Raw genomic sequence first — 17,826 nt, 5'->3', positions numbered from 1 at the left:
TCATAATTTCACAAGCCACAAATAAAAACTATATAACCATCACCATTTGATTCTACTGTGACTTACATACGTACTGTGTTTCTGAAGAAATGGACAACTTCAAGATATACACATTCTGCTACCTAAAACTCCGACAAAGCTCCTGTAATTCCTCTGAGAACATGGGCGGCAGTGATCACTTAACATGGGAGACCAGTATGTTCCCTACTTTGTTTTTTGGAATGACACAGTGAATTGTACGGTGTTTCCAGAAGACGGGTGTACATGTCATTTATTTCCTCAGGTGTTCGAAGATAACGTGGATCAAATGACGCTCGTTTGTCCTTCAAATTCCTCTCATCGGATAACTTCCCCTGCAAGATGAGAATGAAGGGCCAAGGAATCAATCATTTCTACAGCTGAGTGTTGCTGGTTGTCAAATGAGTAGAGATGAGATAGATAAGAGATAAAAGCGATACTGTGCTTTGGGCAGGCGGTCCATTTACACGAACACCTCTAATAAGTTTAAAAACCATAATATTGTTATAGTTTATTGACCAAGTTTAGGTTTCGGGCACGATGCTGTCAAAAGTCCATCGGACTATCAGATCATGTTAGATCGTAAGCGATCTTCTGGCCTTCCCACAAGCACACAGCCGGTCCGAGGTTCAGGTCTCCTTAAGAGATGCCCTGCGACTGTTGCAAATTATTTGCGGCCTCGACGACCCACGCCTTATGTCGCTGGAAAAGTTTTCGCTACCAGCGTAGGAGAGGTTTTTTAGTAGGAGTGGGTCGAACCAAGCCTTGGCAAACATATTATGGGCCCCGTTTCAGGGTTTAAATACATAAACGTATTTGCTTCCTCTCGAAAAAAAAGCACGGTGCTTTTTAAACATAAAAAAAAAACTACACAGTATTTATTCATGGATATAACTTTATTATAAGTAATATAAATTTAAGTACCAATTCGATGGACGGCTTATAATACTAAATCGTATATAATTATAAAATAATACAATAAAATATATTTACTAGTAAATCTAGAATATGTTTGTCATGATTATAACAGCTTAAAAATAATAATAAGTAATTCATTGATAATATTTTATGATTGATAAGAAATTTATCAAATTTTATAATGTATGTTTTTTACCTTTAAACCATCATATTGATAAAAACTCAAGAGCACCAATAAGTACATTTTTTAAAAAAATCTCATACAAATTGTACAGTTATAAATTTCCCTAAGGATCCCACTTATATTCCCTATAACAAAAACGACGTTCTTAAATATACCTCCTACTTAAGGTAAGCGCAAAAAAAGAATGCCTTGAGAGTTTCTTGCACAGCTTCTTCTCTCTCAGAGCGCCATTAATTGTTTCCGAAGCGGTAGTAGTGTCTAGTATATTAGAAATGAGATCAAAAAGAATTCTAAAGGAATCATTTTGAGAAAATAAATGCCTTTTAAGAACGTCATTTTAGAGAAATTCGCATTAGGTACGTTCCAACCATACAATAAACTAGCGTATAGATTTGATTGACAAGTCGTAAACGGTCAGCCACGCTTGGTATTCTCAGTATTCTGATTATTGAACCACTAGGTAACACACGTTGACGCATTACCGGGTTGTCAAATCGTCTATACTCTAGAATATTCTAAGTCTATCCAAATTATCTGTCATTTTTAAAAATTTACTACACAATATGTGTAAAATAGGCGTTATTTTAACATTTACAATTTGCTTAAAATTGTAAATTTCAACAAATATTCAAGGTGTATATTATTTCAAAAAAATGTCTACTTTCGAGTAGATTTCTAGATTCTTCTAAAAACAGACAACAATTAGAACGTAGCCTTATCCGGGTAGTCATTCGTTGCATAACTAATTGGAAATGTAAAACTCTATACTTATTTCAATAGGATTCACAAAAAACATTCGGTCCTTTACAACGATTCTTCGCAAAGGAAGCACCAAAAAAATTATTGGCATCGAAATAGGCTTTGCAACAAATACTTCTCACCCCAAAAATAATAAATCATTGCGATCTTACATCATAAAAATCTCAAATACTTCATTCTTACTTTGAGTTTTATGCCCAAAAAGACTTGACTCTTCCTCCATAGCCTTAACACATGGTCGGATTTGGTACGGCCGGATTATCGGACGATACGGTGGGCGCTTGACACCAATTAGTCCGGCGTCATATTCGGTACGGTCCGGACGGTGATAATAATAATTTTGTTCGATGGAGAATGCGAAAAACTATCGAATAAGGTTGGATATCGGACCGCGTCCGATGGTTTGGCGCTAGCAAATCCGATCATGTGTTTGGGCTATAAGACTCCTTAATAAAATATAGGTAATATACCTAAATAGCGTTTGGTGGGGGAAGCCAAATTCACGCTTACCTCCTATAGAAAAAAATATATCTTGAGTATTTCTTTCTCGTTGTAGGGACAAAAATTTGCAGAAACTTCTTATTCGGATAGTTTCTAGAACATCTCTAGTGAGCTGAGCTTTTCATACATTAAAATAGTGACGCGATTAGACTTCCTACCTACATACTAACAACTAATTTTATTTTATTTTTATATTGTAAAAAACATACCACGCCCAAGTAATAAAATATTGAGGCCACCACTTTTAACTCATTAATAATTCAATAAAATACATTTAAAATTACAAATGTCACAAATCAACAAAAAAAAAAAAGTTCATAACAGGAATGTTCAGTTCAATAAAAATGCTATCGACAATGGTATTATTGAATACAGACTTCACCGAAATTTTTGCACACGAATAATGGCACAGGGTGGATTGTTTTAATACTGAGTTTCAATTGTACTATTACCTATTCTTAAAATATTCGATATGTTAAAGGACGGTCTTTTATTAATAAAAACACTAAATGCAGTAAATCGATCGAAGATTACTTCTAAGTTCTAAATAATTATAACTAGTATAGATTCTGTTTACTATTTAAGTACATACATTAAAATGCTTAAAACTCGTGATGAAATTATACATACTTTTCACCGAATGTTTAATTATAAAAGGCATCGAAATACCGATTGCCGATTACATATTACTATTTGTGTGTCAAGCATTACTTATCGCCGCACTCAATGAGTTTTGTGGTACGGGGGACGCAGCTGTGGTCAAGCGTCAAGCCCAATGCTGCCAGTCGGCATTCATAAACACATTGAGACTGTGCAAATCGTTTTATAATTCAATAGTTTTGATCTGATGACCTTCATTAGTAAAGTAAGCACCTACATACAATAATATATTAATTTGTAACCAGCCATCCGTAAAAAGGCACATATTTACCCATTTTTACTAAAAATTTGCAGCCTTAATTAGTCCATTACTAGTTTGGATAATCATTTTAGTAAATTTACTTACTTTTCGGCCTTTTTGTATATTACAAAGCAATTGAAAGTATTAGAAAATTATTATCTTTTGTACACTACTACTGTTATGGAGTACCATAAAACACACATGTGATTAGATGCATAAAACTAAAAATCAAAGTTTCATTAATTATAACGTGCACATAAAATAAAGACGTGCACATAGATATATCATAATGCAACATCTACAAAAGTTAGCAAAATATTTAAGACGATAAAATGTATAATTATATTGATATTTATAAAAAAAAAATAGTAAGGCACCTCTTTTTTATCTTAGCATAGTCGATCGAAATATTAATCAAAATCTCACTTTAGGTTTCCTTCGAAACTTAAAAGTGAAATAGAGAATAATTAAGGCACTTTATCAAGACAAGTCAGATACCAAGTAATATTAGCTACATAATTTTTCTAGAGTAACATTTCCTTCCGGTTGGAAAGATACAAACATCCTTTTTAAAGCTGAGTTGTGATAACAGACTTTCTGTGAATAATTGTTATTTCCTTCTCACCTATTCCCGATGGTGAGCTGGGTTCTGAAGTCACAAGCCAAGGGGATAGGGATGAAATAGGCTGCGGTTTAGGGATGACTTCTTCTTTTAGTTCAATAGACTTTGGCCGAACTAATTTTGTTTGATTATGTGGTGATTCAACAACAACTATCGACACATATTGCGAACTGGCAGAGTTCGATTCATTTAGTATTTTAGGTGAAGGAGTTGATGGTATTGACAAATTGATATTTGATGAATCATTGATAATTTTTACTTCGTTTTCACGTGCTTTCAAAATATTGTTACATTTTAGTTGGCCAGGGGGTAAGTTTTTCATTGAAGGCATGTAATATTTTGCCTGATTATTTGGCTTTTCATCAATGGGAGAATCTTTTTTCGTTTCATTCTTAGAATCATCACTGTTGAGTTTTTCTTTAACCAAACTCATTAATAGATCATTTAATGGATTAAATTCAGCAACTGGCGAACAGTTGCATGAAGTTTTGTTGTTAAGCTGATTCAAATTGTTCTTCTTTTCTTCTGCACTTGAATTACCGACTTTGAATAAAATTTTGCTACTAATTGCATCATCCTTCGAAATTAAAACATCTGATGCTTCATCATTTACAACCATATTTTTAGAGCATTCACCAACATCATTGACTTTACTATCACACTCTGTATGGGATGACTTTTGAGATTTTGCGCTACTCTTCCTAGATAAGGTTTCTACATTATTGTCTGTGAGCAATAGAGGATTTTCAATAGCTGAAGTACTAGGTACAGGTTCGTTCGCCTCTACTGGAGTAGCAGCCTCAACTTTTGGTGTAGTAGTTTGTTTTTCTCGCTCCCGCAAAACATGGCTCTGCCTTCGAGCAAAGCGTTGACTTGGACGTCTTTCAAATTGAACAGTTCGACGTGCTCTGTTTTGCTGTGTTGTTTGATATTCTGTCTTGCCGGAATATTGAAACCTTGAACCCATTCTAAAGAAGTTTTGCCGCGCCGATGGGCCTTTCACAGGCGCCCGTAAGCGGAAGAATGTGTGATGTTCAACAGCACATTTCCAAAGATGTTTACAAGCCTTCTCGTTATGGAGTCGAAAGACAAATGTATGTTCCTGTTCTCGGCCTTGATCATCATCTTCAACAACGACTAACGTCAATTTTTTCTTTTTAAAATCAAGTTTACTGATTTTAGGCCAAAAGAATAACCCTATTTTCTGTGGGCCCTCGAAAACAAGTATACCCGTTGGTGTTAATCCAAGGTGGTATTCACAGCCATCTTTTCCTAATACAATATGCATATCAACACCATACATTTCAAGCCACTTAGCTTTATTTAAATAATTTACTTCTGCTTGAGCTGGTGAAAGACCCTTACATTTCTTATACTCTTCTAGTATTTCTATTTCCATTTCTTCTGTCTGATTAGGTACAAAACGGAATTCAGACACTGTAGCTGGTGTATGAATAGTTTCATCGAAGTCACCCAATTCTGACTGTAAAGCAAGTGCAGCCAACTCAACTGCAGTACTATAAGGACATTCTAACTTACTCTCTAAAATGTCTTTCTTTAGTTGCAAAAAGAATTGATATCTTGTCAATTCTTCCCTAAGATTATTAGGTTCTGATGAATAAAACTTTACCTTCAGCCTTAAGGTGTATGGAGGGCCTATTTTAACTTGTTTTTTTATAGTTTTTGTTGGATCCAGCCAATGCTTAACATTATTTGTATCTGTGAATTGTAGCCCAAAGTAATCTTTTTCAATTAAATCAAGGGAATAGAATACCTGTTCATATAAATCAACAGCACTCGCCTTCTTAGAAAGGTTTATAGATAAATCAGTATCATCAAGAAGCATTACCTTGCATTGTATCAAGTTTTTATTAGATGATGCTTTCTGGCTCTGTTTATTGCGTGTCTGACTTGATGACCTTCCTCTTCTGCTAAGGAAGCGCAACATTTTTACCTGAAACAAAAATGTGTACTTTAAAATTAATTTAATATTAAACCCTTCATTCAGTTGTGATATAACTTCACCATTTACCTTATCTTTTTGTAGTATTCTAAAACTAGCAATAAACAAAACACAACCAATGAAATCAAGATATATGAGTAGTTCCCATTTATCTAGTTGCACATGATTTTATTATCACAACCATTGGAGGCATGTAACTTAATATCGGTTCTGGCATTCAGAGTGACACATTCAAATCAACCTATAAAATATTTTTATGTTTGTGTACATTATAAATATACACATACTACACACTACACTAAAAATTGTATTTATAAATGAATGAATTAAATAATGTTGAGGTCTATAACAGCTAATGCCATCATAAGAATTTTATTCCTCAAATAATCTGATACTTTATGACTGTAGACCTCGGTACAGTGTTGAATTTTTTTATATAGTTTATCCTACAATGTTTCTTACATTAAAAGTAGAATTAAATACCGGGTTATGTTTTAGTCTAATTATGGTTACAGGATTATGTACGGCCCACATTCTAGCGCTGTACAAAGTACAGGTACACATATGGAGTATTGCTGTCATCTCTGGTCTGGCGCACCTCAGCATCAGCTCGATCAATTTGACCACGTGCAACGCAGAGCAGCTCGACCGTCGGAGACCCAGTGCTCTGTGAACGGCTGGATCACTCGGCGTTGCGTAGAGACGTGTGTCCTCTACCGCATTTATCAAGGGGAGTGTTCCGAAGAGCTGTTTCACCTGATTCCTGCCGCCGAATTCCACCTTCGCACGATACGCCACAAGTTAGGATATCATCCCCACCATCTGGATATGTGGCGGTTCTCCACAGTGCGGGTTTCAAGGAGCTTTCTTCCACGTACTACAAAGCTGTGGATTGAACTTCCTTGTGCGGTGTTCCCAGGACGATACGACATGGGTACCTTAAAAAAAACGCGTACACCTTCCTTAAAGGCCGGCAACGCTCCTGTGATTCCTCTGGTGTTGCAAGTGAATGTGGGCGGCGGTGATCACTTAACACCAGGCGACCCGTACGCCCGTTTGTCCTCCTTTTCCATAAAAAAAAACTTCTGATGTCATTTACATCAAAAAGAAAGTTATGAGAGACTATGATTTAACAAAGAAGCCCCATCTTGTGCCACTTCTTCATGAGGGACGGCCTTCTACGGCGTCGACTGTAGATAACATCAGTGTTCTGTGTTGCACAATAGAGACTGATAGAAAAGTGACCTCTTGGCAGATTCTGCCAAGCTTAGGCATCGGTATGAGTTAAGTTGCACAAAATCCTCTTTGTGCAGGGTGAATACCTCATATATTGACGGAATGACGACACATTACACACATGAAATAATTGAAAGATTTAATAGAGGTGACTTAAATGCTGTGTTCGACTGAGAAAAGCTGGATTTTCTGTTATGATCCCAAAACAAAGAGATGCTCTGAGATCTGCTCTGTGGGTGTTTACTTCTAGTAGATGCTAACCAAAGTGTAGAGAGCTCAAAGCGTGGGAAAGAAGGTGGTGGACTCATTTTTCGGATGATCTTGTCATTACGCGAAAGTTTTGGAGGATTGAAAACAGTTGATGCAGAGTGGTAGCTAAGAATTGTTTGCCACTTTTATTGAAAAAAGTTCGGATGAAACAACTCGTTGGCGACGGATCTATTTGGCGAAGTCACATGTGGAATTACTGCGTACGATCTTCTCTACTGAGTCAGACGCGGTATATATCCCTAATCTTGTGATTTTTACCCGAAAATAAAAAAATCGGGTAAACATTTTATGGATGCCGAGAATCCTAAAGAGAAAGTGCTTTTCTCAGTGGTTCCATTAGAAGCAGAGATGTATTGATGTTAATGGATATTTTTAAATCCTATTTTGATAGAAAGGCTTGGAGATGACTGCAATAGGACCAGATCCAATTGTCCCCCTCCCCTCTAGATGGCCTGCAAGAGAGACAAGAGAACCTTACTACTAGACTAGTTTTCCTACGAGAACATACCAATAATTACAAAGTAAATACTGGACGGAAGTGAGAGGGTGTAGACAAGCAAAAGAGGCCCTACTCCAAGTAGACTTCAGGCTCTCTCGCAAGCTACTAAAACTCCCACGCCAAAGATTACCTAACCCATGTTATAACACCGGTGTCACTGACAGCCCACTGTGCAGAGCCTGCATGGAGGCAGAAGAGACGGCCGCACACATCATTCTGGAGTGTAGGAGTGTGGCCACTTACCGGGCCAAACACCTGGGGTCACCGAGGACTCTCCCCGAGGTCATGGGTGACATCAGAGGTTTGATTAACTACCTTGAGGAGCTGGGATGGCAAGATTAGCCACCCACCTCACCACGCAAAATAGGCGCGCCATAGTCGTCGTAAAAATGCATAATTCATTTTTTTTCTAAAATATGCAACTACCGCTGAAAAGGTACAAAATATGCAAAAGCATATGCAATATGCATATAATCCGGTCTTTAGTTATAAATAACACAATTCTTTCATGGATTTATGAAAAAAGTTTACTTCTAGAAATCCAATGAATATCATATAATCCTTGTACTTTGCTAGATCATATTTTCATCCCTTTTCCAGATTATATCTGTCAACTAATTCATTCAAAACATAAAAGGAACTTCATTTGGGTTTAAACTGGCTTTGATTTGTCCAAAATATAACTTGGCCTACATGTTAATTCCTAAACACTTTCACTAATTGTGCTGTTTGTTTCAAATTCTAGATCAGAAGTTACTTTATGAAGATGTAAGAATATGAATTCCTAGTTATATTATACCAATATTGTATATACTCATAAAACATCAAAAAAGTGGTTCATGCATGACACTAAGACATTATTTTTTTTTATGAAAATAAGGGACGAGACGAACAGGACGTTCAGCTGATGGTAATTGATACACCCTACCCATTACAATGCAGTGCTGCTCAGGATTCTTGAAAAACCCAAAAAATTCTGAGTGGCACCACAATTGCGCTCATCACCTTTAGACATAAGATGTTAAATATCATTTGCCCAGTAATTTCACTAGCTATGGCACCCTTCAGACCAAAACACAGTAATGTTTACACATAGTCATGTGAAGCAGTAGCTTCACAGCAAAAATAGGCACCGTTGTGGTACCCATAATCTAGCCGGCTTCTTGTGCAAAGGAGCCACCCACTAGTAGATACACATAAGTCATATTACTCAGTCACAGTCAAACTTTGCTAATATGCCCAAATGTCACTCTTACAAGTTGTGTACACCTATATAAATAAAAACCTATTATCTTTGATCTGTATGCATTCAGAAACCAATGACCAGTTTGTGATGAGACTTAGATAGTATTCTGGCGACTCCCAATACTATGCATGGCCTAAAATTTTTTTTTGCTATTATTTTTGTTTTTGTGGCATTGCAACATATCCCTTGTGCAGGTAGTTTAATGTAATAATAAATAATAACAGTATATAATTATAGCATAACAGCGTTATATTATGCAAATAAAGTCAAGGACCTCAATTCTGATTTATATACAATATTGGAAATATAAAAATGTTATACAGTAAATAGTGACAATGTTCGATATTAAGTGTTAGTCATATATCTGTACGAAATAAATTTAATTATTTACATTGCAAGTAATGTAGATCAAGGTTAAAAAATTATAATATACAACATGCAACTCACCAAAGATATTTGTTTACGCTGAGGAATTCATGTATGAATAGAATGCACAGTTATACACTCAATGAATATGTTGACATAATATGCACACAACACACATCGCAACTTCAATATTCAGCATTCAGAATTCAGATGTATGAAAATTTATAGTTCAGTGCATTATTTCACATCGCTACGTCATCTTTGATGCAAAAGGTTGCAAAACGAGTTATTACGTTAGAAAAAACAAAATAGTGATTTAATGCAATCAAATGCTTCATAAAAGATTCTGAAACAAATTATTTTCAAGTTTATGTACAAAGTTTTAGTAAATTATTGTAAATAAATACAACATTAATTAGTTTCTTTCTAGGTAGTACAATTTCTTTTTTCCATTTCCAAGTACCTAGTAAGTGTAGTTATACTGTTCTGTGTAATTGTATTCTGTGGCAGTAAGACGTAGTACGCACTAGTCCGTCACATTAATACCCTAAACACATGATCGGATTAGCTACGGCCGAACCATCGGACGCGGAGAGAGGAGATATGAGGACCATATTTGATAATATTTCGCATTATCTATCACACAAAATTATGCGCTCGCGGGAAACTGAATCAACGAACACTCACAATGGTGAAATAGGGCATACCCCACAATTCTAGTTAATCGATACTTTTTCTTACCAACACCCTAAACAAGGCATTAGAAACTAGTATTTTGTGTTATTAGAATATATTAATATTTTTAACAATTAATACTCTTTGGCGGCGGGCGGCGCTATTCAACTTTTATGCGGCAAACTGGCAACTCCGCTTCTTGGTGAAATAGGGCATACCGCACAATTCTAGTTAATCGATACTTTTTCTTACCAACAACCTAAACAAGGCATTAGAAACTAGTATTTTGTGTTATTAGAATATATTAATATTTTTAATAATTAATAACATTTGGCGGCGGGCTGCGCTATTCAACTTTCTATTCTAGAAGCAAACTGGCAACTCCGCTTCTTGGTATATAAATATTCAAGTTCATTGAATCATTGAACTAGTGATTTAATTCTACAGTACGTTCAAATTTGCTCTAAATGAAAAGTCTTCTTTTTGACGTAATACAACACAATTTTTGTGTAAAAAGTAAATACTACGTGAATGTAGTGTTTAAATTCCCTTTGATACTACGTCTGTGGTAAATACTAATTACTAAAGTCAAAGTCAAACACTAACACTTGTCACTTGGCTCTTGGGGATCGAATGCGGTTATATACTTTTACATTATACTCCTCTGTGATGCGGATTGCGCGTCACAACTCACAGAAAACTATTTTAATACTCTAAAGAGTGGCGTCTTCGGGTGCGAACTGCGAAATGCGTTGGTCCTTGAAACCTTGAATGAAAGGTCCTCAATCAATTTACCACTAAAAACGCCGTTTGTCGTATCACCGCTCCTCGACAATACTCCCCAAGAATCGGAATTCTGGGTCTCGAAATCTCAAGCAACTGCCAATTCCGCGGTCATTTGGAAGGCAAAGCCAAACTGGCTTCGACGGGCGTGATTAATAGAGCACGGCAATACTTCAAGTTCAGTGCAGGTCTGTCCACATAATGATGTATTGCATTTGCTGTTATCTCTGGTCTGGCACGTCATCTCGAACCATTTGACCGCGTGACCTAGTGCTCTGTTAACGACTTGTGTGTCTTCTAGCGCATTTATTGCGGAGATTTTTCCAAAGAGCTGTTTGACCTTTGACGGCACAAATTAGAATATTATCCCCACCAGAGCCGAACATCCAAGTTGATGTGCGGGGTTCCTTCACAGTGTGGTTTTCAAGGAAATTTCTCCCACGCACGATCAAGCTGTGGAATGAGCTTCCTTGTGCGGTGTTTCTAGGAAGATACGACAAAACGAAGACCTTCAAAACGAAGTTGATATTTTCAGTATTGGACACACCAAAATTCCGCAATATTTAATTCTGATTTTCAAACTTTGGAAATAATTACGAAATTTATTTAGTTTTGAGAGAAGCACCTTGTGTAAGTATATCCAGGCTACCTGCCAGGCCTTCTCCCTTGCTTTCGATAGCCGCTGCCCATCTATTTGCTATGTATAACAGCGATCACCCACCTACCGACCATGGTGCCGTACTGTTGGTCGTTGTTCTAGGTTCTAGGTATACTCTTGTCTATGTGACGAAATGACGGATGGTATGACTGACGGTTCATTATGCTTTTGAATGATGTCTTTTGTTGATGATGCCAATGATTATGGAGAGCAGGGAGGTAATAGTTAAATGGGGCTGTAGTTTGCTGGATCCGAACTGTCTCCTTTTTTTGGATCGGATGGACAACGGCTGACTTGCATGAGTCCGGAACTATGCCTTTGAGTGATCCATCTTGTGGGGTGCCTAACAACACTTTGCCTTCATACATAATCGCCATTCGAGGATTTTACTGCTCCACCGGCCATCTGTCAGTCAAACTATGTGCCCTGCTCACTGCCAATTCAGTTTCGCAAACATTTGGGCTATGTCGGTGAATTTGGCTCTCCTACGGATCTCCTCATTTCTGATTCGATCTCGCATGGAAACTCCGAGCACAGTCCTCTCCATTGCCCTTTGACCGACCATGAGCTTTCTCATCAGGCCCACAGCTAGCGACCACGTCTGCATACAGCAAATCATAACTGGCAATACACACTGATTGAAAACTTTCGTCTTGAGACACTGTTATTTGGGACGAGAAGATTTTACAGAGCTTCCCGAACGCTGCCCATCTGAGTAGGTAGTATTCGACAAGGTCCATATTATTCATTTTAAGACCTACTCCTTGGGAAGCTGTATTCACGCTATCGAGCATATGGCTTAAGTCTTCCATGGTCTCAGCCATAATTACGATACCATCTATGACTCGAAGGTAAGTGATGTTTTCGTCATTGATATTCATGCCCAGTACGTTCCAGTGCAGAAGCTTAAAGACATCTCCTAACGCAGTGTTTAACAGCTTCCGCGATATTAAATCGTCTTGTCTGACTACTCACTGTATACGGATAGGTTTCGAGATCAGCTGATCTAGGAGACGGACTGATATGGTGGCATTTCCATACAAACACTTCAGCGCTTTGATATATTGATAATCAATGTGGCACCTGGAGAGACTGAAGCAACGCCCAGGTCTCAATCGAATCAAAGACTTTCTCATAGTCCACGAACGCCAAGAATAGTGGCTGGTTATGCTCCTCCGTCTTCTTTATAACCTGCCGCAGCGTATGTAGGTGGTTTATGGTGCTAAAGTCTTTTCGGAATCCGGCTTCTTCGCGAGGCAGGAAGTTGCCGAACCTGCGCACGACACGATTCGTGAAAGACCTAGAAAACAGCTTATATACATGACTCATTAATGATATGAGTTTAAAGGCCGGCAACGCTCCTGTGATTCCTCTGGTGTTGCAAGAGATTGTGGGCGGCGGTGATCACTTAACAACAGGTGACCCGTACGCTCGTTTGTCTTCCTATTTCATAAAAAACAGTTTTTCTAAATCATTTTATCGCCCTTTTTGAAGAACAACACCACTATACTTCTGTACCATGCTTGCGGCGATTTACCCTCGAGGATGCCGGAATTGAATAGCCTTTAGAGGATCTTAAGCACAGGAGTACTACCAGCTCTCAGAAGCTCGGCTGTAATTCCATCATCACCCGCCGTTTTGTTGTTTTTAAGCTGTTTTAGAGCCATATTTAATCTGGTACAGGACGTCTTTCAAAGAGCGACATCATAAGTCAATTTCCTAATATGCAATTATTGTTGAGCAGGTTATCAACTGTAAAGTTGTGAGTTAAGTAGATCCTATAGATGAAGCCACAAACTGAGAGTTGAACAAGACATACTAAGATTTATCAACCATACGTCACTCGAATGGTTGGTGGAAGAGCGCTCGAATGGAACTCCGAGAGATCGTGGGTTCGACATTGTGGTTCGGTGGTTTCTCATATCACTTTAAAAATAGCAAAATATTGATTATTCTTTCTTCTTGAATTACATGAATTCAAATCAATCTTTTTCTTGGATCCAGTAATGTTTTTCTAACATAGGTACATTATATTCACATTAGATTATATTATGTAGTGTGATATTTTTATAATATATATAATATTACTCTCAGTCGCTGATATTAATTGACAAAGTCATTGACAAAAACTTGTATATTATGGGACCTTGTGAGACATTAGGCTGACCTTGTAGGACATTTAGCTGTAGCGTTTTTAAACAATTTTAAAGTATTACCACGAAACGCGTTTCACACCTTCTACGGTATTATCATCCTGTCAACGTTTATCAGACAATTGTAATAAAATGTGTGTTAGTACTAAAAATTACTTAAAACATATGTTATTCTTCTGTGGGATCACAAATTAAGTAATAGGATACAATTTTATGACTTTGTTATAAAGTTTTTTAAAAACGGAGGTACATTTTCAGTTTATAATAATCAACATTGTCTCCTAAATTGGAAAGGACAATCGTCTCTGTGTTAGTCTTCTGCTAAGAGTACACAGTCCGTTAGAATGATAAACTCAGGCTCCATAACCATACATTATGTTCTCTGGGATTAATTATTGACTATAAACAATTGGCAGCCCTGTACAAACATGAAGTTTTTGGTCAGCACTCAGCTTTGATTCTAGTATATTGAATATTGTTTATTGGACTAAAAATCTAGTATTAATCTAATATTATTTATTTGATTATTTCGCGTTTACAGTAATATATAATCAAAATAATTTATGTTTGAAATTGTTGTATAAAATCATCAAGAAACGATTAAAATAACTAAATTTTTTGAACCTATCTATAGGCTGACATTCTCCACAATAGTATGTATGCTGTATATTTTAAAATATTTCGAACTCTCTATTTAATAATGATTTATATTAAACTTGCCGTTCTTTTTTAGACTGGATAACCGCAAATAGCACTCGAATTATTAACTTCAAGGCTAAAAATGGAAGTTTTCGAACGATATTATCGTATTTTTACAAGAAAGTTAAATGATCTGCCCGTCACCATAAACAGATCAATAGATCTAGTCAACAAATCACTCAGTAACATCAGAGTTCCTCCCTTCTCAAGAGACAATGTACTTTATTATTATTTACCCTTGCAAGGGCTTGTAAGCTACACAACACTGTCAGTTAGTGTAATGAACCCACACCTTATGGTAAGGTGTGTACCTACACAATAATACTTATAATTTACACAAGATTAAACTTAGTACTGTATACTATTAATTTTTCGCAGGTTATTTCCCCGGCGAGATATTACTGATGTGTTGTTCTTATCAGCTGGTAGTGGAGCAGGATTGTGGATATGGGCCCGACCACATTTAGCAGCTGCCCCTCCAACTAAGCGATTCTCATGGGCATTGTTGGGTGGTTGTATGTGGCCACTGGGTTCAATATTTATGTGGGCAATCATGAAAAGTTCTATTGGACAGAGACCAATTATTGGAACTGTTCTTGGCATATCAACAGGTGCCATTATAACAAATATAGCATTCGATTACTTCCATTATGTAGAACTTTTGTTTTGCGGAGTATATCATTTACAGGATGAAACTTACAGTCCTAATAGTGATGATGAAAAATATGACATTGATCTTTGAGTTTCTCAAATTACCTCATACTGTATTTTACACATAAATTTTTGACCTGTTATTTATTTGCTACTCGATAAACTTTTGTTGGTATTACTAGCTTTTCTTCTAATGTAAGACAAATATGTGATTGTTTTTTTTCTAGTCCTCTGCAATAAAATGGATTAAAAAAAATTATGATGTTGATATCTTACTTATTTTTAGCAATGGTTGATTTGATCTTAACATAGTATAGTTAAAAATATGTTTTTTTTTTGTCAAATTAAGCATCACCAATCAGTACCTTGATGATTGATTTGATTCACAATACAATGTTCATGAGCCTTTTGTCATAAAGTGAAGGATTTAATAGATGAGATGATTTAAATAAAACACTTTATAAAAGAATTAAAAGGAGTGTATTAGTAACTGTGTTTTAACACTTTATTTTGCTTTAATATTTTTATTATAGTTAACCCCGATGTTCCTGGGCCTTTCTAGATCAAATTTTCAGGGGGGTGTAACACTCAAGTTAATCAAAGAAAATACTAGATAACACGAATTCTGATAGGTGTTATTGTACCTAATTTTTTGTTTGTATAGTTAAAATATTTAGATTTGTGTATGTCATTGATTCAAAAGAACTATAAATAATTTGTTTGAACAGAATATTCTTTTGCACTCATTGTGTTCACACAAATAGTATTCTGTCTTCATGCGAGTTGTAAGGTAACATAACTTTGGCTTTGTCAGATTTATCCTCGACCACAGACCAGTTACCTATTCAATAGGTGCATATAAATTGTAGTTGTCGTAAATTGCACCGCACCCATTGACGCACAATAAATAAGTATCCTCACAATCACACTCAAAAATTGTCTGAAGCAAAACTCTGCCTACACGTCTATTAGGCAGAGTTTTCGTTCAGTTGTGTTTTGACAGCGTTTTGAATACAACGCCACGCAATGACAAAGTGGTCAGTGAAAAATTGTCCAAATAAAAGCGTACTTATATGCAAATTTAAAAATGATGGAGTGTCGTATTATTTTGCTAAATAATTACATTTTAATTATTGCTAAAATATAATACATCGCCGAAGAAATGTGCGAAAGACGGACGTCGCCATAATTGATGAGCTTATAAGCGTATAAATAAAACTTTCAACAGGACTGCCACCAAATACCTAAGGTGTTAATTTGATTGAATTTTAACGTATATACAACGCCGCTCGGACATTTTTGTCTACCTTTCATAAGCGCCACGAATTGAGTACGATTTTAAACGTATTTGCGGGCGTCTAAAACAGCTATTTCTTTAAAAGGTGTACTGGACTTCTATTAGTATTACCTACTCTATGTGCTATTACGGTTTATGACGTGTTATTAATGGGGTGTCCTTCTGGTTAACCACATGTACAGAAGCCTAGAAATGATCCCCATTTCTAACTCTTGGTGTTTGTTGCCGACCTTGTAAAAAATTAAATAAAATGTGTACAGATATCGCGAGAGCTGAGGAATGCGCTAGTGCTGTGACCTAACTATAATTGGTGACCATAATCATAAATGTGTCGATAAATTTAAACAATGCTTCAAGTTTACCATCTTAAAAATATTTTTTTTTCATCATTTTAACCTCTCTACTTTATGTTTTGCCTTTCTTAACGTCTAAAACATTTCTCGTGTTTGGCGATAAATAAAAACTCGTTTTTTTTAAACGGAGCCTGATGGACTCGGATTAGTCATTATTAAAATCAAAAAATAAGACGGGATCGCCACTTTAGTATTAACGAGATAACAGGGTAGGCAACGAACTACGGCAGAGCACTACACTATAGGCACACGAGGCGAGACGAGCGAAAATTGGGGGAGATGCTCCCGCACTATACCCCAGGCCCAGACTGCTGTATCCAACTCGCGTGCTTCCTGTAGGTACTAATGAATTCGAAAATACATTTGTATGTGGTGGCCAAGGATAGAACAGGACCATGGTGGTTAGTATAAACTATTGATGGCTTGGTGAATCATAGTTATCAAAAAGTGACTGAACCATAAATTTGTGAAAAAGCTGGTATAACATCGGCTCTGGTGTATCAAGATAATCGTCTTTAACAACACACATTTTTTTTTCACTGTAAAACTTTATAAGTTATTTAGGACTATACCTACTCGATAACTCTTGTTTTTACGTATTAATTTTACTTTTTTTTGAGTATTATTGCATCACTTTGCATTTATTGTATCTGAAATGATTTGTGAGTGGGTGATTGTCACAATAAGTTTCTTGCAACTTCTTCTTATTAAAGCTCAACCCTCAAAGGCGGTGGATATATAAAAAAAAGTCATTTCCTTGACCTGCATGAATGAGGATTGAGCTTTTGATGACTGTTAGTAAAAATATAATATTAATATATATTATTAATTACAAGTTCAAGCAGAATTGTCAAATTGTAAGTAGAGGTATTTGGTGAGTATGGCATGATATGTAGATTAGGATTCTTTTAATGTTGTTTGCTTAAGTTCTCGTAACAGGTTTCGTCATGCTCGCTTAAATGTCACTGCTTGTGGCGGCGACATGGGACGGGTCGCCCTCTTCCCTAAAATATGGTTGAGAGAGGCGATGGCTGGCTCATGCGTCATGCTGGTGAACGGGCGCTGCTTGTGGTG

At 36.5% G+C, this 17,826-nt stretch overlaps 2 protein-coding genes across 2 annotated transcripts; one reads left to right on the top strand and one right to left on the bottom strand.

The window, feature by feature from the left end:
• Positions 1-893: 893 nt before the first annotated feature.
• On the bottom strand, positions 894-9,925 carry LOC126977466 (band 4.1-like protein 5). Its single transcript, XM_050826284.1, has 2 exons — positions 9,565-9,925; positions 894-5,857 (listed from the first exon to the last, which is right to left on the bottom strand). Exon 2 carries the CDS (start codon positions 5,849-5,851, stop codon positions 3,851-3,853), a length of 2,001 nt encoding a protein of 666 aa, XP_050682241.1. The 5' UTR covers positions 5,852-5,857; positions 9,565-9,925; the 3' UTR covers positions 894-3,850.
• Positions 9,926-14,188: 4,263 nt separating this feature from the next.
• On the top strand, positions 14,189-15,592 carry LOC126977532 (uncharacterized). The gene is made up of 3 exons (XM_050826390.1): positions 14,189-14,405; positions 14,486-14,754; positions 14,830-15,592. Exons 2-3 carry the CDS (start codon positions 14,534-14,536, stop codon positions 15,191-15,193), a joined length of 585 nt encoding a protein of 194 aa, XP_050682347.1. The 5' UTR covers positions 14,189-14,405; positions 14,486-14,533; the 3' UTR covers positions 15,194-15,592.
• Positions 15,593-17,826: the final 2,234 nt, after the last annotated feature.

Source organism: Leptidea sinapis, chromosome 45 (assembly GCF_905404315.1).
Source record: "Leptidea sinapis chromosome 45, ilLepSina1.1, whole genome shotgun sequence".
NCBI classification, from domain to species: Eukaryota; Metazoa; Arthropoda; class Insecta; order Lepidoptera; family Pieridae; genus Leptidea; species Leptidea sinapis.
Note: the sequence above shows the minus strand (reverse complement) of the source record. Positions and strands in the feature narration are given on the sequence as shown.